This window comes from Balaenoptera acutorostrata, chromosome 7 (genome assembly GCF_949987535.1).
Source record: "Balaenoptera acutorostrata chromosome 7, mBalAcu1.1, whole genome shotgun sequence".
In the NCBI taxonomy this organism is placed as follows: Eukaryota; Metazoa; Chordata; class Mammalia; order Artiodactyla; family Balaenopteridae; genus Balaenoptera; species Balaenoptera acutorostrata.
This window is the reverse complement of record NC_080070.1, coordinates 49785174-49811655: the sequence shown is the minus strand read 5'-3', so window position 1 is coordinate 49811655 and position 26482 is coordinate 49785174. Positions and strand designations below refer to the sequence as shown.

Below are 26482 nucleotides of genomic sequence, written 5' to 3'. Positions count from 1 at the left end.
AACAAGGGAAGCCACCGCAATGAGAAGCCCGTGCACTGCAACGAAGAGTAGCCCCGCTCACCGCAACTAGAGAAAGCCCGTGTGCAGCAACGAAGACCCAATGCAGCCAAAAATAAATAAATAAAATAAATAAATTTATTTTTTAAAAAAAGGTGATGAGGATGCAGATGTTACAGGTTTGGTGCCTGGTTATTTGGAAATGGGAGTGAGAGAAAGTGGTGGGTAGAAAATAATTAACTCCAAGTTTCCTAGGCTAGTGAATGGGTAGGTAACATGAAACAACATTATGAATCCAAAAAGAAGAAGCCACTTTGGAGGGGGATGTGAAACAATGAGCCCAGCACTGGATAAGTTGAGCCTGTACTGAACATTCATGTACCAACTGGCAGTTAGAAATGAGAATTGGAGGAATCCTGGCATTAGGGGTTGGGAGTCCTCTCCACAGAGGTGAGAGCTAAACTCAAAGAATGGAGTGAATACAGACAGAAAAGCAAAATTCTAGGGACAAAACTTAGGGAGAAGCCTCTATTTGTGTGGCCAAGAGGTAGGAGAAAAATCAGGACAGGATGGGTTTGTGGGTGCAAGGGAGGAAAGGGTTTCAGAAACAGACAGTGGCTAAGGGCATCAAATTTGGTAAGCCAAGGAGGGGGAGGTCTCAGGGAAGATGCCATAGTTAACCATGAAGAGAAAACAGAAATGGACAGGGCATTCTTAGGATAGACCAGACCTTAGGATATATGAAGTGTGACTAAATGAAGTCAGACAATAGGGGGTTTAAGGCCACATAGACGAGAGATGGATGTGGAGTACGGACCTTGGCGCCAGCTTTGAACAAGGGAGAGAGAGAATGAACAGAACATGGATGAAAAATCCAGATGAGATTGGAGACGGAAAAGAGAGAAGTTGAGACGGGATGCAGAAATGGTCTCCATCTTCTCCAGACAGGAACTGAGAACATCTGCTGATGAGGGGACTGGGAATTCCTTTAGGAACATTAATACAATGGGAAACACCTGAAACTGACTGTGGTAAGTTTAGCAAGGTTTTAACTTGGGATGAAAGGATTATGGGACAGTCTTGAGGGTCCAGCTGAGGTTGGAATGGTTGTGTTTGTGGTGGAACACACTGTGCTGCAAGGCACTTTTCTGTAGCGGCTCTCAGCAGCTAGCCTGCGAAGCGGGGCGCATCATGTCGGGTTGACCTGAGGCTGAGGCTGGAGATAATGAGTGGGCAAGGGCCCTGGGATGAGGGATTAATCTAAATTGGTAAATTCAAAGCTAATACCCAGCAACCAGCCCGAATGTGGACGTAAGCAAGGAAGGAAGGGCTGAGATCCTAGAGGTCTCTAGGTAAATGTGGTGCCAGGAAGAGGGCACAAGAGGGAGGCGGTACTGGAGACTCTGATCCACAGGGCAATGTCACAGCTGGAGATACTGAAAATATAGCAGCTCTTGCTTAGGACAAAGTCCAAGAAATGGGTTTCTACAAAGGGGAAAAAAAAGGGAAATCTAAGACTATTTCTAAATGGTTTCAATATCACTGAATCTCTTTCGACCAGTAAGTTTGAAGATTTTGAAAATATGTAATGCAGCTTTGAAATGGACTTAAAGATGCATAAAAAGAACAATTACAAATACTTATGGGTAGACATAAGAAAGACTAAAAAATGGCCCAGTATGATTTGAGTTGTATAAGCAGCCTGTTTTAACATGCTGATTGCCCTAACTGTAGCTGACAAGTACGTTATACAGGGAGGCCCAGTACCTAAGAAGCGAATCATATCACCCAGCTCTGCCAAGACTCACCTCTCCTACCATGTGTTTTATGCCAGCAGCACAAGCTAATTCTGTTGGACTAAGCCAAAATGTCACATAAGGGCTCTTTCTAGCTTCCCAATGTCTCCTGAGAGTACATGGGTCTTGCAGTACACAATGAGCAAGCCAAATCAGGTTAGAGATATTACAAGGAAAATCTGGCAGGTAGCCATTTCGGCTTTGTTTCAACTGATGTCCATAAAAACATAGGCTAAGAAAATGGTAGCACAATGTCTGGTGTTTGAGATCTGACAGCATGCAACATGTTTATGGCATGCATTAGGCCACAAACTTCAGTCTGGGGCCGGGGCACACAGCAGAACCTCAGATCTGGTGGACAGAGGGAAATAGGAAAGCATGTCTTGTACTGTAATAAATATGATTGCTCTCAGAAGACCACAACAGGTGGTTTCATGAAAAAAAAAAAAAATCCACTGCTTTCAGACTGAAAAAACACAAAGGCTTCAGGCTTGTTTGTATAAAATAAATAGAAGGGCAGTACACACTTGGCCAATTACAGCCTTTTTATGAGGCCATGACTGACTATAATGTGGCAAAAATAAGTCCAACTGAAATAGCAAGAGTGAGGGTTTGGGGGAATTAGGTGAGGTTTTGGAGTGGGAATGAAAGTAAGAAAGAAGAAGAAAGCTTTCATTACGTAGTTCAGATTCTGGTAGGAGAATTTTTTTAAAAAAAGCATCCAGACTAATTTTATTTTCATTCAAAACAAACTCTTATTTAGTATATTTTTCCTTTACGTTCTTGAACACATTTATAATGACTGCTTTTAAGTCTCTGTTTCCTAAATCTAACACCTGAGCCATCTCAGGGAGGGTGCCTATTGACTGCTTTTTTTTTTTTTTTTCACGCCAGAGAGTAAGACTTTCCTAAGCCTTTCATGTCTAGTAATTTTTTATTGTGTATTAGACATTGTGTATCTGATTAATTTCTGTGAAGACTATTGATTTTTGTTCTAGCAGGCAGCTCAGTTTCAGGCTGATCATGTTGAACTTGTGTAGGCCTACATTTATGGTTTATTAAGGCCGATCTGTGGAAAGCCCAAAGTGTTTCCCAAGACCTTCTAACTTGTCAGGACTCACCTCCAAACTGTCTCCTCTGAAAAACTTATGGAGTCTTCGTTTTAGGAGCTGTTAGGGTATCTCTAGAGCAGGCCACACTCTAGAACAAAGTCCTTATCTCTAATTTGAGTCTTTCTGGTACCTCAGTTGGAAGATTAGGGTATTAACAGGTTGTTGTTTCCACGCTGGCTGGGCTAGAATGCAATGCCTACCAGTACTGCTTGACCTCTGGTCTTGCTGTTCCATTCTTACCCCTGTAGCTGCTGCTCTTTGATGAGACTCACAGTCTTACCCTGAACATGTCCACCCTCAGCCATGGACTCATGAAGGACCTTCATACAGACCTTTGTGGTCCCTTTCTGCACAGATCTCTTATCTCCAGTCTCCCTGTGCTACAGATTCCAGCAGCTTTAGTTGCCCTAACTCTGACCCCTCTCTCTTTGGGTTCTAGCTCACTCGACTGCAGTAAGGAAATTGTCCTGTCAGTGAGCCAGATGACCACAGGGCTCACCTCCTAAGTTTCCTTTCTCTCAGGGATCATCTGGTACTGCCTACTGTCCAGAGCTTGAAAACCACTGTCTCATCCATCTGTCCAGTTGTTTATGGTGGGGGAATTAGCAATGGCCACTGTTTAGCATACTTTATGCTACATTCCATGTGAATACTGAATAAAAGTTGTACCCGATCAGCTCGGTGCTTTGTGACCACCTAGAGGGGTGGGATAGGGAGGGTGGGAGGGAGGGAGATGCAAGAGGGAAGAGATATGGGAACATATGTATATGTATAACTGATTCACTTTGTTTTAAAGCAGAAACTAACACACCATTGTAAAGCAATTATACTTCAATAAAGATGTTAAAAAAAAGTTGTACCCCACTCCATGTTTATCACATAGCCCTCTCAGTGCACATGGGAAGTAGGGGCTCCTGGTGTCTCAGAGAAGTGTCCCTAGAATCAATGATTTATTCACTCTCTCACTCACTCATATGAAAATTCATACTCACTCATTTACTCATTCAATAAACATTTATTGAGAGTCTACTATGTGCCAGATACTGTTCTGGGGGCTGGGGACACAGTCGTGGGAGACAGAAAGTATCCCTGCCCTCGTGGAGCTTATTTCCTGGAGGAACTGTTCTGGCCTGGCTCCAAAGCAATGCTTCCTCTGCAGTTGTTCCTCTAATTACTGACTTGATAGAGAAAAGGGAGACTTAGCATGAGCAGAATATAAAGAATAATAAAAGACCTATTACTTATACAACACTTCCTATGTCCCAGGCACTGACTGCTATATGCGCTTTGTCCACACTGATTTAATACCCACTGTTAGGAAGGTATTATTATTATCATTAGAGTTGAGGAAACAGAGGCTGAGACTTGCCGACTTGCTCACATAGCTCACGCATAGCAGAGACAGCACTTAAACCTAAGCAGTCTGACACCTGCTCGCATGCTTTTCACCACTGCATTGCTCTATTCCTTAGAGAGAGAAGAGAATGACATTGGAGATGGGTGGGAAGAAACAGGGATCATTTCTAAACAAAAAAGTTTTGTTTATTTATTGTTTTTTAAATTTTATTTATTTATTTTTTTATACAGCAGGTTCTTATTACTTATTTTATACATATTAGTGTATATATGTCAATCCCAATCTCCCAATTCACCTCCCCCCCCACTGCTTTCCCCCCTTGGTGTCCATACATTTGTTCTCTACATCTGTGCCTCTATTTCTGCCTTGCAAACTGGTTCATCTGTAACATTTTACTACATTCCACATATATGTGTTAATATACGATATTTGTTTTTCCCTTCCTGACTTACTTCACTCTGTATGACAGTCTCTAGATCCATCCATGTCTCTACAAATGACCCAATTTCGTTCCTTTTTATGGCTGAGTAATATTCCATTGTATATATGTACCACATCTTCTTTATCCATTTGTCTGTTGATGGGCATTTAGGTTGCTTCCATGACCTGGCCATTGTAAACAGTGCGGCAATGAACACTGGGGTGCATGTGTCTTTTTGAATTATGGTTTTCTCTGGGTATATGCCCAGCAGTGGGATTGCTGGGTCATATGGTAATTCTATTTTTAGTTTTTTAAGGAACCTCCATACTGTTCTCCATAGTGGCTGTATCAATTTACATTCCCACCAATAGTGCAAGAGGGTTCCCTTTTCTCCACACCCTCTCCAGCATTTGTTGTTTGTAGATTTTCTGATGATCCCCATTCTAACTGGTGTGAGGTGATACCTCACTGAAGTTTTGATTTGCATTTCTCTAATAATTAGTGATGCTGAGCAGCTTTTCATATGCCTCTTGGCCATCTGTATGTCTAAAAAGCTTTATTTTTAATAGAAGCCACCTAGGTGTCTGGGCAGGTTGAGAGAAGCAAATGGATCACTATTCAAACAGGCACAGAGTAGAAGTTGATGGAGTTGGCACATAAGGGCAGAATTTTGTCCTTGTTCTTCCCAGTTGAACATGAGGGAAATGGTAGTGTTCTGCATTTTGAATCAGAAAAAGACTAGCAGGCTGTCCTGAATAAAAGGCTTCATGGTTCCTTGGGGAAGCTGAGGATGTAAGTGGAAGTGATTGAATTCTAGCAACCCCCAACTAGCAGAACTAGTCCCATCAGATGCTTCAAGAAAAAGTGCTCTGGGATCAGGTACTTATGAAGATTATACTATCTCTCTTGGAGACTTAAAATGCATATCAGGGCTTCCCTGGTGGCACAGGGGTTGAGAATCTGCCTGCCAATGCAGGGGACACGGGTTCGAGCCCTGGTCTGGGAAGATCCCACATGCCGGGGAGCAACTAAGCCCGTGAGCCACGACTACTGAGTCTGCACGTCTGGAGCCTGTGCTCCGCAACAAGAGAAGCCGCGATAGTGAGAGGCCCACGCACCGCGATGAAGAGTGGCCCCCGCTCGCCGCAACTAGAGAAAGCCCTCGCACAGAAACGAAGACCCAACACAGCCAAAAATAAATAAATAAATAAATAAAAATTTTTCTAAAATGCATATCAGCATAGGAGAAGATCTGACTAAATCCTGTGGTAAAGAAACCCATGCTATTTAACACCGGATTTCCTCAAATCAATTGACCACAAAACTGTTTTGGGAATAAATGAGGTGTGTGTGTGTGTGTGTGTGTGTGTGTGTGTGTGTGTGTGTGTGTGTGTGTGTGTGTGTGTGTGTGTGTGTGTGTGTGTGTGTGTGTGTGTGTCACAGAGGGAGAGAGGGAGAGAGGGAGAGAGGGAGAGGAGAGCTGGCAAACACCCATTGGAATTACTGTTCTAGGGACTAGAATTTGCTGTTTAATAGCAAACACTAAGCTAAACAAAAATTCATTTTTAGAGGAGGTCATACCTAACTACTATTATGCCAAGTGGTGCAGGGAGTCTTAACAAAGAGAATTCTAGTAGAGCTGTAGTTTAGGAATGAGAGATTATTACATGTTTATTAGGTAGTAAATGACAAGAATTGAGTGCAAGAAGGTACCCATTTGTGCCTACTCATGATATTCCTTTATAGTTTACACCAAAATTATTTACACACTTAAAAAATTAAAAGTGAATTTGGAAAATTCAATTATTTTAATACAAACATATTTTGTAGAGAAAATAGTGTAATTAACAGCTATAGCCATGTCTGTTATCATGTCTTTAAGTTATCCCAATTACCCATTTCTGGGGAGTCACAAGTTATTAATAAGCTATCTTGTCACCTCGAGGCAGCTACCTGAACTATATAACAATAACTTGAAGGAAATACCCAGATGCAACCCAGCGCTTCTCATCAACCTTTCTAAGGAGATGCCTGACTTCACCTCGCAGCTCACCTATCACCTGCCTACTGGTGAGAGGTGGTGGTGGACAGTTTCCTGTGCCTTCACAGGGCTCTGCCCTTTCTTCTTTCCTCCCAATCTGAGATGCTAAGGCATCCTTCCCCACTCTAGCTGAAGCCTGCTATGCTAGGTTGTGCCCTGCACGCTCAAGCCAGTTTCCTTGCAGCAATACATCACTCAGGAGCTCCTGGTCACCTTTCTCATAGCATTTTTTAGCTTTTGCTGTCTCCTACTGTTCAATTTTATTAGGTTGTTACCCTCCAATTATCTACAGCACGGGAATTACTCTCATCTTTATGTCTTTCTGCATCCCCTCTGCCCAGCTGTCCTACCCGATTTTTTCATCATTAGTTTTCCACATTCTCCTCTTACTTTTCTAAGCTAGTACTTTACTCTCTGATATCCCAACAAGGCAGCCTGTAGAGTGATTAGAAACACAGGTTCTGGAGCCTGACTGTGCAGGTCTGAACCCAATACTCCACTTCCTACCAGCCGGGGACCTAGGGCAAGTCACTTAACTTCTCTGAGTCTCAACTTCTGAACCTGTAAAATGAAGATCATCACAGTACTTCCTTTATGTGGTCACTGTGAAGATTAAATGAAATAAGTAATGTGAAAAATGCTTAGCATAGAGCTCAAGACATAAAGAGTTATGTTTGCTCTTTCTAGTATTATTCTATATTGTCTCCTATATCTGAAATCTAGCTTTTCTTCTTGCCCTTTATACCTTTTTGCCAGGTGTATAAATATTATACAAACTAAGCAATTAAATTTCCTATTACATGAACTTGTCATTGTTTCTAACGTCACAAAATTAACAGAACTTCCTATCCTTAAAATCCATATCTATCTTTTTTCCCCCGGAACAACTCCTTCAACCCTCACTAATTCATTCAATCTCCCTCTTTCTCATTAAACTATTTTTATTTTAAAATTTGCTCAGGTGTTGTAACAGATGCACTTTTAAAGGAATTAAAGGTTGTTCAACACATTATGTTCAAGAGAGTAAAGCAATTTAAAATAGGTATAAACAAAGGCTCTCCGATTTCCACTCAGTCCTTTTTTTTTTTTTAATCCAAAAAGCTAGCTCCATTTTAAGAACCCTAACTCTGCAATTTCGGTCAGTGTTATTGCCAAAGAAAGTTTCAACTCAATTCTGAGGTGCCCAAAAGAACATCAGAGTTGCATAAACAGATATATGAGCAGAAAAATATTAATTCTTTTCCTGTTTCACAGCCCAGCAAAGTTAAGATTTTATTTCCCCCTGAGGTTTAAGGGGAAAAAAAACTTACTTGTTCAACTTTTTTTTTTTGAATAGTACTCTTTCCTGCAGTATTCAGGATATTGCCATCAAGCTGACTTTCCTTCTCATTACCTAACCTTTATTACTCTCTTCTTGCATCTTTACTGGCTTGATGTGAATTTCAATATGTTTCCCTTCTGGATCAAAGGCCCTTAAGACTCCTTTTTATCCCAATTTTTTTTCTTTTCTGTTTTAATTGAAGTATAGTTGATTTACAAAGTTGTGTTAGTTTCAGGTGTACAGCAAAGTGATTCAGTTATACATATATATATGTTCTTTTTCAGATTCTTTTCCATTATAGGTTATTACAAGATATTGAATATAGTTCCCTATGCTATACAGTAGGACCTTGTTGTTTATCTATTATATTTTATATATAATAGTGTGTATATGTTAATCCCAAACTCCTAATTTATCCCTTCCCCCTCTTTCCCCTTTGGTAACCATAAGTTTGTTTTCTATGTCTGTGAGTCTATTTCTGTTTTATAAATAAGTTCACTTGTATCATTTTTTAAAGAAGCTACATATAAGCGATATTATATGATATGTCTTTTTCTGTCTGACTTATTTCACTTAATATGATAATCTCTAGGTTCATCCATGTTGCTGGCATTATTTTATTTTTTACGGCTAATATTGTGAGTAGTAATTGAGGGACATTTAGGTTGCTTCCATGTCTTGGCTATTATAAATAGTGCTGCTCTGAGCACTGGGGTGCATGTATCTTTTTGAATTAGAGTTTGAATTAGAGTTTTCTCCAGATATATGCCCAGGAGTGGGATTGCTGGATCATGTGGTAACCCTATTTTTAGTTTTTAGGGAACCTCCACACTGTTCTCCATAGTGGCTGTACCAATTTACATTCCCACCAACAGGGTAGGATGGTTCCCTTTTCTCCACACCCTCTCCAGCATTTATTATTTATAGACTTTTCGATGATGGCCACTCTGACCGGTGTGAGGTGATACCTCATTGTAGTTTTGATTTGCATTTCTCTAATAATTAGCGATACTGAGCATCTTTTCATGTGCCTGTTAGCCATCTGTATGTCTTCTTTGGAGAAATGTTTATTTAGATCTTCTGCCCATTTTTTGATTGTGTTGTTTGGTTTTTTGCTATTAAACTGTATGAACTGTTTGTATATTTTGGAAATTAATCCCTTGTTGGTCGCATCGTTTGCAAATATTTTCTCCCATTCCATAGGTTGTCTTTTCATTTTGTTTGTGGTTTCCTTTGCTGTGCAAAAGCTTTTAAGTTTAATTGGGTCCCATTTGTTTATTTTTGTTTTTATTTCTATTACTCTAGGAGACGGGTCCAAAAAAATATTGCTGCAATTTATGTCAAAGAGTGTTCTGCCTATGTTTTCCTCTAGGAGTTTTAGTGTATCCAGTCCCCTTAAGGCTCCTTTTAGCAATTTTTCCCCTATGGCCAGACTTGGCTTCCTCCTTGCAGCTCTCCATTGCTCAGCTCTCTTTTCCATCTACCAGGTGTTTATTTATCACCTACACACCAATATCTAGAGTGTCTACCATGTGTTCAGTCCTGTTACGTATGCGGCACTGTCCACAGAGGGATCCCGAGTGAGAAGGGTTGTCAGTAACCTGGGCAACCTTCCATACACAGTCCTTCTCTTGACTTAAAGATCACGAATAAACATCTCAATCCCCTACATACGTCTGCTTCTCTACTAGCTAGGACATGATATGGCGAATTCTTTATTGTCTCAGACCTCTAAATACAATGACATGTCCAGTTCAAGACACATCTTCTCCAGATCTAACTTCCAGCTTATAGCAAATAAAGGATACAGAGGAACCTGCCAAATGGCCTCTTGGAGAAAGCCTAAAGGAAACCCAGAAGGCGGCAGTATTCTGTGGGACGCTGGCCCATCTCTTCAACAAGTCACTGTGCCAGATTAAAAGAAACTTGAGGGGCAAAACATCCAGGTGCAATATGATGTTCTGGACTGGACGCTGGGTTAGACAAACAGCAATAATGGCCTTATTTAGATCACCTGGGGAAACCTGCATATGATAAGGGTATTAGATTAGACGCAAATGTACTGAAAAAGTAGAGATCAGTGACAAAACTGAGCAGGTTGCAAAAGAGTATGTACAGCTTTTGGTTAAAAATTATATTGTGTTTTGTATGTATGTATGTATGTATGTATTTATTAATTAATTATTGAAGTACAGTTGCTGTTATATAGTATTTTTTAAAAGTGACCTGAAAAATGTGTGTTAAGGTGTTACCAGTAGTGATATCTGGGTGGCGGGAATGTGATATTTTAATTAAAAAAAAATTTTCTTTTGATTATATTTTCTAATTTTCTACAATATACGGCTATAATAATAAAAGGTTATTTTTTTAAATGCTCCTTTTCTCCCAGAAGACTCATCTCAGAAAGTCCACACCCACTGATTATACCCTGACTCTCTAGGGTTGAAGCACATCCTACTGCACAGTTTATACTAAACTATCATACTTGATTCAAGTTCTCTGGTGGGTTTTTTGTCTGTGGCCCTCGGCCCTATTCTTCAACTTCACTAGAGTCCCAAATCACACCTGGCAGAATATTTCTTTCTTTAGTGAGTGTAACACCTGTGTAATTAGTAGATCCCTGTTGCCAACATGGCTGACAATACACACAGGAAGAATGAATGTAAAAATCTCACAGACTCTCATTAGAATGAGGCTTAGTAATACACACGTTCGTATATACATAGGTAACATATTTTACCAAAAATACAATAGCCACACTATTAAAAAGTCCTACTCAATACCATAATTGATCTATAAGACTATTTATCCTATTCCTCAATGTTACTAGGCTAATTCACATACATCTCTTTCACATAATTCTAATGTATACTTAAAGACTTTTCAAAACCTGTGCTAAACTCGGGAAACAACACAGGTTTTGTGAGAAATCCAGATAAGCACATACATCTTTATTTGTATTTGATGTGATTTTGAAGGTGTTCTACTTAAAACAGCCCCAAAATTATGGTTAATGAAAAACTGTAGATATTTTATCTCGCTTCCAGGAAAGGCTGATAAGTAGGAAACCCAAAGAAGATATGCAAATAGATGTTTATATTAATGAATCCTTTAAAAAACATGCTTCATAAAAGAACTTGAAGCTGAGCACAGTGACTCCAATTCAAAACCTTCTCTAGACAAGATTTAAGTAAATTTTCTGAAAAGGCATGAAAATGAAACAGTACAGATAATTCATTCCCAGCTTTCCACCTCAGATCCTGAACCTCAGCTCTGGTACCAAGAAACCATAAACACTCTTCGCCTTATATAAAAAGGGGACAGTCAATAGAAATTCAAGCACTGAATTACGAGCCGAGAATTTTTCATTCCCATTAAAAACTAGTTTCGCTTTTCCTTTGCCTTTTTCTCTTGGGGGGGCGGGTGTTTTCCTAACATCAGTTGATTTCAGGTTCTCTTCAAAAATCCCTGTCTCCTTAATTATTTAAGTTGGATGAAACAACAAGTCCTCTTTTAGACCTGATATATTAAGTTCTAAACTGTTCTCTAAGGTCGTGCTCAGACGTTCAGTTCCAGGAAAAACTCGCGTGGCTCAACACAGATGGGAGAATGAGAATTCTCTGAGAATTCTCACAGTTGAGAATGTTTTTACTAAAAGGTGAACTGCTACTAAGTAACTCTGATATTCAATTATTTCAGTTTGTTATATCCTGATATATTCTGATATTCCAACAATGTTCTGAATTCATAAAGCACCTCTTCACCCCAGGGTTTAAAAGTTTCACTCAAACATAAATCCATTAATCTCCAAACTGCCCTATGAAGGCAAAAGAGTATATTCTAACTCTGCACGCAAACTACTTCCAGAATGAGCTTATAAATCAGTCATGTTTCGGCCATATGAACAGAGAACTACAACCTGCCTCTCCCCATCAGAGAAACAAGAAAATTCCATATAGAAGTTGATTTTAAATAATCTCCTGCAAATAACTGAAGACTGAAAACATTTTTCCTACCCCGTTAAAAAGATACATTTAAAAAATAAACATGTGGCAGATACGAGGTTGCTATAAATTCTGAAAATGGCTTACCTATTAATGTAACTGAGGGCAACATAGGTTGGCTGCTGTAATTCTTGTTTTTCTAAAACACGTGGATCCGTATCTGAAATAAAAACACAATTATGATTTTTCAGCTTTCACATCAGAATATATGTGGCTACCTAACCTAAAGTAACAGAGGCTAAATGGAGAAAAAGATTAACTTAGTAGAGCGCTTTTTAATGAAAACTCAGTCAGCAAAGCACAATCATTTGTTCATTCATCCATAAATAACAAGATATTGCATTACTTTTCAAGAGAATTCCAAACATCAACAGTGATAAAATGTCCATCTGTCACACAAACTCTTGCACAATCCCCCTCATAAATATTGGTTTTCACTGCTTAAAGTTACAATGTTGGCATGGTTTTTGGTGGTTAATCGGCCTAAGAAAGAAAGGCTCTGTTATAATTATGCTCACTTCAATGCTGGAACAAATTAGTTGCCATTGGAAAGCTCCATCAATCTGAAAATCTACTGAGTATTGTTCTTATTCACTGCATACTTTTCTGGGTTCGGATTCACATTCTAGAGGGCAACTCTTCTCCTTCTTAACTGTATAATAAGTTTATTATAACTTTTCTAGACTCTCAATCAGAAATTCTCATGCTGGTTCAGAATCCACAAACACCACATTCATCAGAGGGTTTTTTTTCCCCCTTGAAGAGAGAGAATTCAACACCAGAGCAAACTTCCCTAACAGTGCTTCTCCAACACAGCACCAGAAATGCACTTTTAACAACTAGAAATATATTCACACTTCTCATGTAGAGAAATGATTGTGCTAAGTATATGCAAAAACAATGTTTCTATAGTAAGACTACAAAGAAACGTGAACACATTTTTGTTTTCTTAGAAAAAGGTTCAGACATTTCACACAGATTTCATTACAACCTCGTTTAAAACCATCTCATTATTAGAACTCTTCCAGCTGCACTTGGCAATAACACCTTCTTTGATGTAATGACAGATATCGTTTCAAGCACCTTGGTACAGGAAGTGTTTACTGCCCATGGTTCTTGTAAGATACACATGCTAACTCCAAAGTGCGTTAACAGGTGATGGGGGTAGGGGGTGCAGACACAGTGGCATAGAGCACAGGTGGCAAAAATGACAGCATCAAAATCAATTTACAATGCTTTCCACTCCCAGACTAAAACTGGACAGTAGTGGCGATTTTTTTATTGGTGTTATAGTTAAGAATCTCATGTTCACTTTATTATTTTTCCTATGCCAAGAATTTCAGGGACACACTATTCAGAAATCCTGCTTCCTGGGTCGTTGCCATCGCAAGCCATGAAAGCCAAATTCTGAAACAAGACACAAAGGTTCTCTGAATGACTCCATCAAGTTGGGTCTCGAGGTTTCGGCAGCGCAAGTGAGGACAGATCAGTAACTCAGCATTTCCTCTGCCTCCTATGATGATTACATATGCACCTGAGGCTGTTTGTATTGATAGATCCCTGGCCTACAGCAACACTGTTTTCTTTGTTCCACCATCTTCCATAACCTAGGCTAGATTTATGCTCACATACCCTCAAATTATGAGTGGTGAAATGGACTTCCAGAAGCTTCCAAATGCCTTTCCGTAACAACAACAACACCACCACCATCTGGAAGCACCTCAGGCAGGATTCTTCTGTTTTTCTAGAATGCAGACCCCGGTAACCGACAAGAAAGTAGAACTTCCAGACATGTCCACCAGGCCTGAGACATCTCTTTCAGATTAAATGTTTCCTTGGGCAACCTTCAGGACATCCATGAAAGCTTCGTGTTCTTAAAACGAAATTAGGTACTTGGTGCCCACAAATCAGGAGAAGCCTGCACAAGTGCTACCAGAGGAAAAGCATCAGGGGCTGGTCGCGAATAGACATCAGCTCCGTCACCCACTTCCTGGCTGACTGGCGTGCAATGATCGTGACTCACCATTTTATGGATTTAATTACACTGTGGAGCACTTCGCATTCAGTAAAAGTATAATGGCCGTCTTCGTTATTTCTCCCTCCCTGACCAAAAAGTAACTGTCGGATGCTAAAAACTCTCTACAGGAGAGGACTGGAGCGACAAGGGCCTCGGGTGTTCACAGCAGGACGATGACGTCCTCCTCGTGAAGACGGAACGTCATTAGCAGAATGAACTGGAGAGAGTAACACGGTCCGTTGGAAATTACTGACTACAACAGGAAGAACTTCTTTAAACCACATGCTACACCATCGAGACAGTTTTTGCACAAGTCGCTACAATAAGAAATGTGATATGAAGTGCAGTGGCCATAGTGCACAATCTCCCAGATATTTCTCTGGCTTGTTTATGGCACTGATCAAAAGGTGAACCTGGAACGTTGGCTACCGCTGCCCAGAGATAAAATCCACCTCAGTAAATGGTCTGTGGGATAGAAACGTTTGAATTTTTCATGGCCACACGATGTTCCTTAAACTGGCAACTGGCAAGAAAGTAAAGCATCCCATACTGTGGCTACCTACAGCCCCATACAGCAACGCTCTACCACTCTTATATCACAAAGAAGGCACAGGAAGATGAACCCAAAATTTCTCAGCAGGGCAGGGAACAGCCAAAAAAAACCCACTAAGAGTTGACTGTTTTCTGTCTCACATCACCCCTTGCACACTCACAGATTTCAAGCTGACTGAAGATAAAGGAATTCAAATATGAAAATGTATTTTAAGATATCCAAGGGAAAAAAACCTATCAACTTCAAAGTTTCTAAAACATAGCACCCTCCACAGTAGACAGCAATGTGCTTCTACCATTCCTAGTTCAGGGTAATAGCTTGAACGCACAGTTCTACAGTAAGGACGAGACACAAAGTGGAAGCTTGCTATAGCTCATCTGGTCCTACTGCCCTATGGTTTTATAGAGTCAATTAAACGGCAAAAGGCTCAGTGTCGCAGCACCAGCTCCCACGACTTCTCAAGCAGTTAAGAGAAAAGCCAGGCAAACGGCAGAAATAAGGAAAGGACAGTCTTCAGACCCTTCTGGATAGGAACTAGAGTTAAACATGACGAAAGGAGGGCAAACAGCACACCTTGTTCAATCAGGGAGGCCTGTGTCCATCAGCTCTGCTGTCGCTGGTGTTGGGAACCAACATCTACCAAGTGCCTGGATTTGGAACCTATGTTGAGTCTTTTGTAGCGCTATCTTCAAGTTTCCAGGAAAACGCTATCAAGGTTGTTAGCTGGGTTAACAGAAGCTAACTGAGGAGCTCATGGGCTTTGGCTGTGCTTCAGCTAGTCTACATTGCTGGGATTTATATGCCTGGATTTATTTCCAATTTAAGAATGTCAGAAACCAGTCATACTACCTCTCAACAAGACTAATGAGGCCTCTATCAGCAAGGAGCTATTTGCAGGCTGGGAGGCAGCAGTGAGGGGGAGACAGGATATCACGCCGCCCCTGCCCAAGAAGGCCTTCTTCAAATTCTATATTCTCCAATTGCTGGGCTCTTTGCTCCCTGTGGAGGGCAACAGTGGGAGGCCTGAGATGACGTGAGTGGGAAGGCAGCCCCGGAAGATCCTGGAGAGGCAAAGGCCCACCCAGCCAGATGAGGGATACTGAAGGTCTGGGATGGAAACACCACTTTTCTGTGGACTCACTTGGTAATAATTAATGGGCACAGTCTGTTCTCAGTCTTCCCCCCAACAGCTGAACTCACAAAACCACAGAGTTTTAGTTTATTCAGCAGAGCCCTCCACAACATCCCTGGTTGAGCGCGTGCATCCCTCCTCCTTTCTCTGCATTACCTCATCCCCAGCACTGTCCCCACACTTGTGTCACCATAGAGGCAGACGCTGGGCACATCCTTTCCCCTTCCCACATTTCTCAGAGATGAACCATCTCAATTTCTTTCCACTCTCCAGCACTCAGCTCAGGGGCAGGCATGTAGGAGATGCATCATCATTATTAAATGGATACACTAATTTTATGATGAGAAAATGGAAGATTTTGGGTCAAACATGGCAGATTGATCAAAGGCGTTTTTTTTCCTTCACCATCCAAGGCCCCACTAAAGGAAGAAATAAAGGAATTAAAACCTCTCCAGGGATAGGAAGAAAAGGGGAGACATCAGCAGACAAGTGGTTTGGACCAGTGTTTTGGAAGATGGAAAAGTCATACAGGAGTGACAAGTGACTCAGAGAGTAGAGGAAGCTATAGTCTCAAGCGCCTGCAGCGGGGGAGATGCATGGGCCAGGAGGGGAACCCAATGGGTTCCCCTCCTGGCCCATGCTTCTAGCCCCGAGAGGCCCTGGACTTGGAGGTGCCAGGTGTTGCAAAAGGCAAGGAAGGGAAGGTTCAGGGCTGAAAACAGGAGAATTGTTTAAAAGGTTGATTATCTAGAGACACTGAACCAGGAAACCAAGCACAGCAGAGATAGAGGGGGAGTGGGGAGAACACAGGGCTGAAAACAAGGGGATTAAAGTGGAAATATACCTACTTCACTGGTCCCAAGAACACTGACAGCCAGGCGGGAGGATTCCTCTCTGATTAACTAAGTGGGCGCAGAGAAGAGATCGCCAGATGCCGACATCTGGCAATTCCTTGATTAAGTGATTTCCCTGCAGATAAGTCTATGGTCAATGAGCTCCATCCATGCCTCTGTCCAGAGCCTCCCATCAGGTTTTTTGTTTTTAGTCATTTTTTTTTTCTTATTTTTTTTTAATAATTTTTATTTATTTATTTTTATTTATTTATGGCTGTGTTGGGTCTTCGTTTCTGTGCGAGGGCTTTCTCTAGTTTTGGCAAGCGGGGGCCACTCTTCATCACGGTGTGCGGGCCTCTCACTATCACGGCCTCACTTGTTGCGGAGCACAGGCTCCAGATGCACAGGCTCAGTAATTGTGGCTCACGGGCCCAGTTGCTCCGTGGCATGTGGGATCTTCCCAGACCAGGGCTCGAACCCGTGTCCCCTGCATTGGCAGGCGGATTCTCAACCAGTGCGCCACCAGGGAAGCCCTCCCATCAGGTTTTTATTGCCTCAGTGTCTTAAATAGGAGCCAAGAACAGTCAAGGAGTGATCATTAGACATTTGAGGGAAAGTCTTGAACGTGAATGGAAGATATACCAAAACAAATAAATGGTGGGAGACAGGAGCAAAGGAGCAGACAAATTGAGGCTTGGCAAGTTAAGTGACATGCCTATTTACACAAACCCAGTTAACAGCAGGGCTAGGACCAGAAGCCCTGCGTCCTGAGTCCCATTAGGCCAGCATTTTGACCATTTAATGCTCATCCTCTGAAGTCAACTCATTGCTACCAACCAGTTGCAACACTGGCCTCCATACAATCTTTATAGCTTTCTTAAAAGCCCAGCAAAGTTCTGTTGCAACTTTCACTCCACTTTTAGGACAGAATTTTGATGAACCGACAATTTACAAAGACCAACTTTTAATTCACAGCTAGTTTACTTCAGCTGCTGAAATACATATTTCTTGCCGGCAATGGTCCTTTCAAAAATAAAAATAAAAAACCCTACAATTGCACATAACTGGCCTTTGAATGGATCAACTTTTCCTTCGTTTATAGACACGTCATTTGAAACTTCTCCCAAGCCATAATTTCCATTACAGGGCAGTCAGTGCAAATTACAGTGAGATTCTTGCCTTTCCAAATTCAATGTGAAATCCAGATGCAGTTAAGTGTTGCTGTAAACTTTATGAGTTAAATATCTAAAAGTCGGGGACACTGTGCAATACAATAACGCCATCTATTAAAAAAAGCATTTATGTTCCCATTTGCAGCCTGAGTTTTCCTCCACAAGTGAATGAATAAACGTTATTCAACCAAGAACCATTTGGACAATGCTCTAGGAGGCTCATTTATAAACAAACACAGCATACTGCAGCCTTTTTAGTTTCTGGCATGACCAGAGGGTTAAAGTTATTAGAAATACACAGTTCTGACCAGGATGCTTTCTAACTCTTCACCAACCCATCAAACTCCTAGGATCATTGATGACTGCTTGAGAGTGGTAGCTATTTTTCCCCAAGTGTAAGGTGTGTAGCCTTATATGTAGGACACTCTAGGTCTGCACTCTTCAGCCAAATTCTCTACCTTGTTACCTGGGACAAGAGAGACTGCCAGAGTCCATCGTGGCTGCCAGGTATGCTTGTGCAGTGCACAACCTGTACATCTGTATATAGCGACCCTGAAGACTGGGGTGCTGGGGTTACACAACAATAAAATTCTTCCAAACAGGAATAAGGCCAAAACTTAGTCCCATTTGATCTTACAGGCATGTGTGCATGTACATGGACGTGTTTGCTTTCCCCAGAAATGAACCTGATGATGGATCCAAGTAGCATGTGATACAAAAGACCATAAAGGAGCTTCTATGTCACCGCTGCCCATGGGAAGAGCCTAAAAGCACGTATCTGGAAGAAAAGAGAGCTGCTGGTGGTTGAAGGTAAGTGACAAAAGAGAAGGCAGGGAAAATGAGGTTCTTGAAGTCCTCTCTGCAAGGCTGGAAGGGCAATGGCTGTTCATGAAAAGAGACCTTCAACTCCTTCTGCCTAAAATTGTTCGCCCAAGGAAATTCTGCCCATCTTCCAAGGCGCTGGCCTATGCACTACCTCTACCATGCGTTATGCTACACACATTTGCCAATCTGTCTTAACACTCCACCAAAATGGAAGCTCCTTAAGGGACCAGATCTTAGAAGCCACAAACCCTAAGTCCAATGCTTCGTAAATAACCAGTGAACATATGCTGAACAAATAAATGAATGCCCTGGGCATGCATAACACAAAAGACATAAAGATAAGCATTCAGCTCAGACTATTCAACTAGGAGAGTCAGACGGACAGGAGAGGAAAACAGACCCAAGTGTAAGTGACTGCCAGTACAGAGAGATACTTATAAGAAAAATATATACCAGTAAGCACAGATGTGCAAAAGGATAGAAAATGATGCAAAATTCAGAATAATGAGAGAGAGGGGCAGAAAGGGCTAATCTGGGAAGGATTTACTGACGAATAGGAACTGAGTTGGGTTTTGAAGGAAGGGACTTAGGCATAGGCAGTGGTTCATAGGTGAGGTTAGGGATCTGAAAATGGCATGAAGTTTGAAGCAGAAAGCACAGGTGAGAAGTGTGTGGGTACCATGGAAACGTGGGCTGCAGAGCCGATATTCATTAGTTATAAAATATTTATAGAGATACTTTAAAACAGTTGCTCTGAACTGTGGGCGATTTTGCCCTCCACCCCCAGCCCATCAGGATGTTTGCCAATATCTAGAGACAACTGGGGTGAGGATGCTACTGGCATCTAGTGGGTAGAGGCCGGGGATGCAGCTGCACATCCTACAGTGCACACACAGGACAGCACCCCCCAGCCCCCACAAAAGAAATACTTGGCCGAAGATGCCAATGATGCAGATGTTGAGAAACCCTGTGTTAGAGCTCTATGAATATTATGAGGATGGAGCTATTGCTTCTAGATGATAATCTCTGTTATTTTCCGTGGTCTAAATCAAACGGCTGGTTAGGAGGCTACAGAAGATACAAGACGTTGTTTGGACTTACAAGAGCTCAGACTTTCTTCATGGAGACAAAGATACTGAGTTCATTTCAAGAAAGACATACTGCACTCTTGTCATGCACTAGTTGCAAAAGGGAAATTCTAAGTCAGTAGATTTACAACTGAGCAAGAAAGACAACACAATTCACAGTTAACAATAATCCAAGACAGACTGATCTGTGCCAACCTAGAGGACTACACTAGCTGCTGTAGAAACAAAACAGGATTCTCTGGGCGAATCAGAGAAACTTCTTGAAAGGGAATTTTACATGAGCCTTGAACTAAATCTCTAGTCAGAAAAGGTGAGAAAATGGTGAATCAGAATAGAAAACGGTCTGAGCATTAGCAGCAACAAGCAGAGACAGGGGCAAGAAAGCCAGTGTGGCTGGAACTCTGCACGAAGAGTCTCACAGTGCAGGTCATGCCCACGTCCTGGAAGGCTTGAAATGTTCTCCAAGAGTTTGGACTTTATTCCGTGAACAATGGAGAGCCTCAGAAGGAATAAACTGTTACGGTCCATGTTTCAGCAAAATAACTGGTGGTGGTGTGGAGAATGGGGGGAAAAAGCTGGAATAAAGAAATATAAGATTTGGTGAAAGTAGAAATGGAACTACACAGTTCTTCTTGTGTTACAGATCTGAGGGCCTCATTACCAAAAGTAAGGAAGAAACTAGAAAGTGAAAAGGGTTTGACAGGCAAGAAAAGGAGGTCTGCTTCTGATGTGTGGTAAGACATTTTGCAGAACCAAGAAGACTTAAACGAAGAAGAGATAAAGGACTCAGGACACAGATAGGGACTGCGGCACTGTAGATTCCCACCATAATGCCACGTTCCAGCAGGCACTGGAACCAGACCATGTCCCTCAAAACGAAACGACGATACAGCAAAAACCTGACCACTCTGAGTCAATACTTGGTTATCATGTAACTCAGCCAATTCAATAGGAAGTACTGACTGAGGACTTAGTAGGCCTAATAAAATCCCAGCAGGGATAAAGAAAAGCCAGAGGTTGTACTGCATTTGAAACCAAGGAATTGGCAAATTTCACAAGGGAGTGAATATAAAAGATTGGGACAAAAAGAGAACTGAGTCAAAATGTACCCCGAGTCCAGTGTTTTAACTGATTTGGTACCCAAGACTCTAAGTCTCACTACTGTAATCACCCTCCCATTGGAATCCCTGCTCCTACTTCTTGGTGATGCTAAGGATTATAATGCAACTCCACACCAGTCAAACTGCCTCTGTTCAATACTAGCTGTATAACTTCTTTAAGTCTTAGGTTTTTTTTCATCTGTAAAATTTTGATAAGGATAGTACTTTTGCGTGAGCGCTGAAATGAGGATTAAATAAGCAATGTGTTAGGTGTAGCTACTTGTCGGTTCTTTAGCCCGTAGAATGTTTTGAAATCAGACTCTGTACTGTTGTGGATTATCTCCATTTTATAGTCAGTGGCATAATGATGCATACATGATCTAAGAACTCATCATTCACATAATGTAGTGAGATTGCTGGCTACCATCCGGTAGTCATTTTCCCCTTCTTCCTCCATAATGCTTAGGAATATGGATGTCTGGTATAAAGACTACATTTCCCAGCATTCCTTGAGCCAGGTGTAGCCCTGTGACTAAGGCCTGGCCAATAGGATGTAAGGCTTCTGGGAAGCGTCTTTAAAGTCATGTGCCTTTCCTTGTGGTTATTTTTCCCGCCTGCATCTACTTTGGATATGATATAATCTACAGAAGTCATACATGGCTGAGCAACACAATAGGAGCCTGAATCCCTGATCCCATGAAGACCCACACCTCTCTGAGACTGACCACCTCCAGACTTCTTGAAAGTGAAAGAAATAAACTCTTCCACTTAAGGCACGTGCTATGTAGGGTTTTCCAGTTACATGAAACCAAACCAGATCTTAACAGAAACATGAGACAACTGGAATGCTGGTTTATTTTGTTGGACTCAAAAGTTCTAATCTGATGTCTTGCTTTGTTTTTTTAGATTCTTAAAAAATTCTCTTTAACAATTTAATATGCCAGCTCATGGAAAGAAAATAAGAGTAAAATCACACCCACATCACCACACCATCTGTGGATCACTCTTAACCTGGGATAATTAACGAATGGGAGAAAGAGGAGGAGGAAACCATCATGTCAAATTATGGCTCCTTTGGTGGCTTTAGGACTTTCTCTAGAATTGGTTATTAACGGGCAATAATGAAGCAAATCGCACATGCATATTACTTCTGAGTTATGAACAATGCAACCAGCAGTAACCTTTGAAGCTGTCAGGATCTTTTCAGGCAAGCAATTAAAGTGAAAAATGAAAGTGTGCACAACTTCCATCACCCAGTACTACATGTAATAACACCACCTACAACACTGACATAAGAGTGGGACTCAGTCTGAATATTTATTAATGCAGATCTGTTCCCATTTGTTCCTCTTTTTTTTTTCCCTGTAACCCATTCCACCCCCACCTGCCAAATTTTTTTTTTCTTCTTTAAAGGGCAGCTCTGACACCATGGATTGCATTCACCTGAAACCTCCATGCAGTGTGACATCCCTCCTGTCTTCACCTAAAGAAATTTCCTTTGCTATCCCTTGACCAAAATATAAATTTAGGGCAAGCCTGGATTCTAGAAAAGAAAAAGTTGATAAGGAAGTAAGCCCCATTTAGGACAACACAAAATCAAGATTAAAATAATTAACATACAGGAGGCCAGATATATGTCAAGCACTGTATGCTAGGCACTGAAGGCCCCTCACCCATCCTCCAAAGGTCCCAGTTCTCAAGTAGTCCAGACTCTGGAGGATCTGACTTACAGTGATCTGCAATAAAAATGATCTGGTGTAAAAAATATCTGATTTTCTGCCAAAGTGTAGATATCACTCCCTGCTTGCATATGTTTTGTGATTTAAGTACTTGGAAGGACTTAAAGAAATGGCAGGAATAGACACAGAGGTAAGCCACTTGGAACAGGTCTTTCCAAGCAGAGAAGAAACCCCTGTTCTGAGTTCGAAGACGTGAGGCCTATGGGTCCTATAAGCAAGTTTGTCTCATTTGGTTTCAGTCATTTCTATGCCGCCAAATACCTAGAGACCGGTGCTTCTCAACCAGAACTGCTCACTAGTATCGCCTGGGTAGCTGTAAAAAATTCTGAGGCCTAAGACCCATCTCCAAAGATTCTAACATGCAACCAGAAGAGGGATGAAGATCTGGTTCGGAAAGTCATTAAACCAGTTTGCATTTTTCCCCAAGCTAAAAAGACAACTGTAAAACCGGAAATGATTTATTGAAAGTAATTTAAAAGCTTTATAAATAAATCCAACATCCAGTAAAACCTCTGAATTCAGACTTCACTTGAGGCTCAGGTCTTCACCACCCCCATCCCCCCGTTCCAGCTTTTTGCTTTCTATAGAGAAAGTGCTAAGCTTAATGATTATGTAGACTATTAGTGTCTTCATGTATCTTTAAAAGCAAATCACAAACAACCAAATACCAGCGGCCCTTGAATTGTGCGCAATTTTCATCCACTCAATAAGGGTGCTCTGACAAAGACCTCTTACTGGGACACTCTCCCCTCCGCCAACCTTTTCCTTTTGGTCACCGATTTTCTTCACAGTATGTCCCTAAAATGGTAAGACTGCATCCCTCGAAGTCTTCCATGGGTCAGAATTTTCTGTCATTCAGATTGGCCCCAACCAGTGTGGTTTTCCTTGCTGTCATTATTCACCTCACTTAGAAATCAGGTCATAACCAAGCATATTCATTTTGCATTTTGGAAGCCAGTTAAGGATTTGGCAAAAGGAATCACCCTCATTACTTCTCGCCTCCCAGGGAGGCAGAATCATTGCTTTAAAAAGAAAAGAAAGAAGAAATAGCTGAACATCTGGAAGTGGAGTGACCTGACTGTTCTGCCTACAAGCCATCAAACACAAGGGCACAAATCAGTTACAGTTTGCTGGGGTGGAGGGCTGATATGCAACGCTCTGCCTGGTGGGCTCAGGGATGCCTCATGGCATCTCCGTGCCCAGATAGCAGCCAGGAACAGGGTGTGCAGGCTCATGGGCCACAAAGGTTATGCAGTTTTCGGGGATTTATTCCTCCCCGTTCTGTGTGGGTTGTGCACTCATTCTACTTGCTAATGAGGAGGGTCACATGCTGGGCTGCCCTCAGATCAATCTCGCTGATGGTGTGAATTTGGGCGTCTGGGAAGGCCCTGGCACCTGGCAGACGGCTCCTGGCATTCTTGGCTTCTATGGAAGAACTTCTGGGAAGCAACTCTAGACTTTCCGGGTTTTTTTTTCTTTCTCTCCAAGGCTTTAATTTCTTTAGACAGGCAATATAATATGCATGGGCACAGTCTGCTACTTAACTCTGTGACTTGAGCAAGTTTCTCAGCCCAAGTCTCAGTTTTCTGATATAAAAGACAGTGATTCACAGTTCCTACACATTATAAGGTTATTATGAGGATTAAAAGAGACAAGCCATACAGAGCGTAGTGGCTGATACATGAAATACTTAATAAACCATACCTGTTATTATTACTGTAGGTAGTCAGGTCTGAAAGCATTTACTGTTTACGTTGTCAGACCACATTTGTGAACAACCAACTGTTCTTAAGTAGCAATGATAACTGACAACAAAAATAGAATTAGCATGACTAAGTGCCGACTATGAGTCCATGCAGAATACGCTGCTTTCTCCAGTGCAATCCTCATGAAAACCCTGCAGGGGAGGTACCTCCCCCATCCCTTTCTCAAAGGAAAATGTAAGGCTCAGAAAAGGTCCAGATCACACAGCTCGGAGATAAGACCTCAGATCTAGGTGTGACCTCCAAGTGCAGCTATTTGACCCTGACCACCACCTAGTTCTACCACACTATTCAATAGCAATGTTCTCAAACTAAATGGCCAACTGGCCTGTTCTTGATTTTTTTCTCACTAAAACACTGCTTCATGGATAAAGCACTGGAATGCTTTGGAAGCACTGGGACAAAAAACATGGACAAATTCTGATGAAAACCAGAACCTGGGACACAGGCTTAAACAGTTATTTATCTGCATCTCCTAGTCAATTTCTCCTCTGGGTGACTGATCTAGAAGAACACCAGATCTGGATCCAGAAGATATGGATTCTAGTCCTCGTTCTAACTAGTTCCAACTTATAGCTTTAAGCAAGTTAGTTTCCTTACCTATGAAATGACCATAATGATACAGCACACCACCCCACAAGCCTGACATGAGAATCACCTTTGAACTGAGCGATTCCAGTATAAACTCTAAGGCCCCACCTCCAGCTGCCAACCTAAGGTGGCCTTGGAGTTATTACCCCTCCAACAGGAGCAGCCCAATGCAGCCACATTAGCTACTTGTTAGTCTCCTGAACAAATACTGTGTGGGGAAGAGAAAGATTAAACTATACACTGAAATAGTGACCTGAGTTACTTGTATAGAGAGCCTAGACTTCATCTTCCTTCATCCCTGAAGCTTAGAGAGCACATGCATATGCACTGGTGTTACTTTTCTCCCACAAGAGTAAGGACCTTCATCAGAAAGCTCTCCAATTCCTCTTCCAAAGAGTCATGTGTCTTGCCAGTGGAGACAGAAAACTTTTTGGCTAGTTTTCAGCTGAGTTTATTAAGCCATTCTGACTAACTAAAAACAGTGTGATCAATTAACTTGCTTTATAGCTGAAAGGAAAGCCTTTCAATTTATAAACCAAAACACACTGAAGTGATTTTATCACACATTCAAACCAAATGCAAAACTCCCCATAATGCTTGAGTAAAACAGGCATTATCAAAGTAAGCACAAGACATCGGATTCCTCAGAGAGGTTCAGGAGACTTTGGGGATTTGGTAAACATTACTATCAGCTGAGTTTCAGAAAATGGAAGACAGAGAGGCTGATGGATTTTCTCAGCTTACTGGAGATGAGGCTTAATACTCTAGACATGGATTCAATACCATGAAGATATTAAAAAAGGAATGGCTTTAAAAAGGAATGCAGAGATAACATATACTTTTTAAATAGATATGTTCTTTGCTGACCAGACATAGCCAGGCTGCCTGTCGTTCTCTTTCCCCTTCAATCCACCTCCACACTCTAGGACCTAGCTCAGTGTGTTCCCAACATTTCCACGGTATGATACGTATTTTAAATTGTAACCAGTACACTTCCCCCACAGAAATACACAGCGGGTTCACAGAACATTACTCAACTTCACTGTATGCAATGCACATATTATTTCATTTTTTAAAATGTTGGGCTAGCCCATTTAATTGATTTTATGACCCATTAATGAGTCCCAAAATGGTGATTTTTTAAAAATGTGAATCTTGCTAAATTACAAATCAATAATATCATGCATTAATAAGCCCACCCCACACAGGACTACTGTTTATATGATAAAAGACTTAGGTAAAATACAGAAGATCCTTTACAATTTGGCTCCAAACTCATCTTCCTCAGTTCTTTTCATGCAACTCCTAACTTCATCTCCTCCTCTGCACATACCTCGTTCACATGCCATAGCTTCTGTTCTGATGACCCTGTCTGCCTCTTCAGGTCCACTGCCTGCCCTTCCCTGCCCTGTTCTGTGCCTCGAGCTAGTTTACCCAGACTCTCTGGCCAAGTTTAGCCAATGGGAAGCACCAGTAGGAAATCAGAGGGGAGAGAGAGAGAAAGAGGTATTCTGCTGATAAGCCTTTGTAACACAGGCTGTTTCCCCAACTTGGAACACCTGCTCCCCACTTCCCGTAGCCATGCTCAGATTCATGCTCTAAAGTCCACTACAAGGGGTA

The 26482-nt window shown here is 41.5% G+C and overlaps 1 protein-coding gene across 3 annotated transcripts in view; it reads right to left on the bottom strand.

Moving 5' to 3' along the window:
• The window catches only part of JAZF1 (JAZF zinc finger 1), a 343179-nt gene that overhangs the window by 144224 nt on the left and 172473 nt on the right, over window positions 1-26482 (bottom strand). For all 3 annotated transcript variants that reach the window (XM_057549711.1, XM_057549713.1, XM_057549710.1), the window contains exon 2: window positions 12137-12209. In XM_057549711.1, the coding sequence (XP_057405694.1) occupies window positions 12137-12209 (73 nt within the window). The remainder of the gene's footprint in view (window positions 1-12136; window positions 12210-26482) is intronic.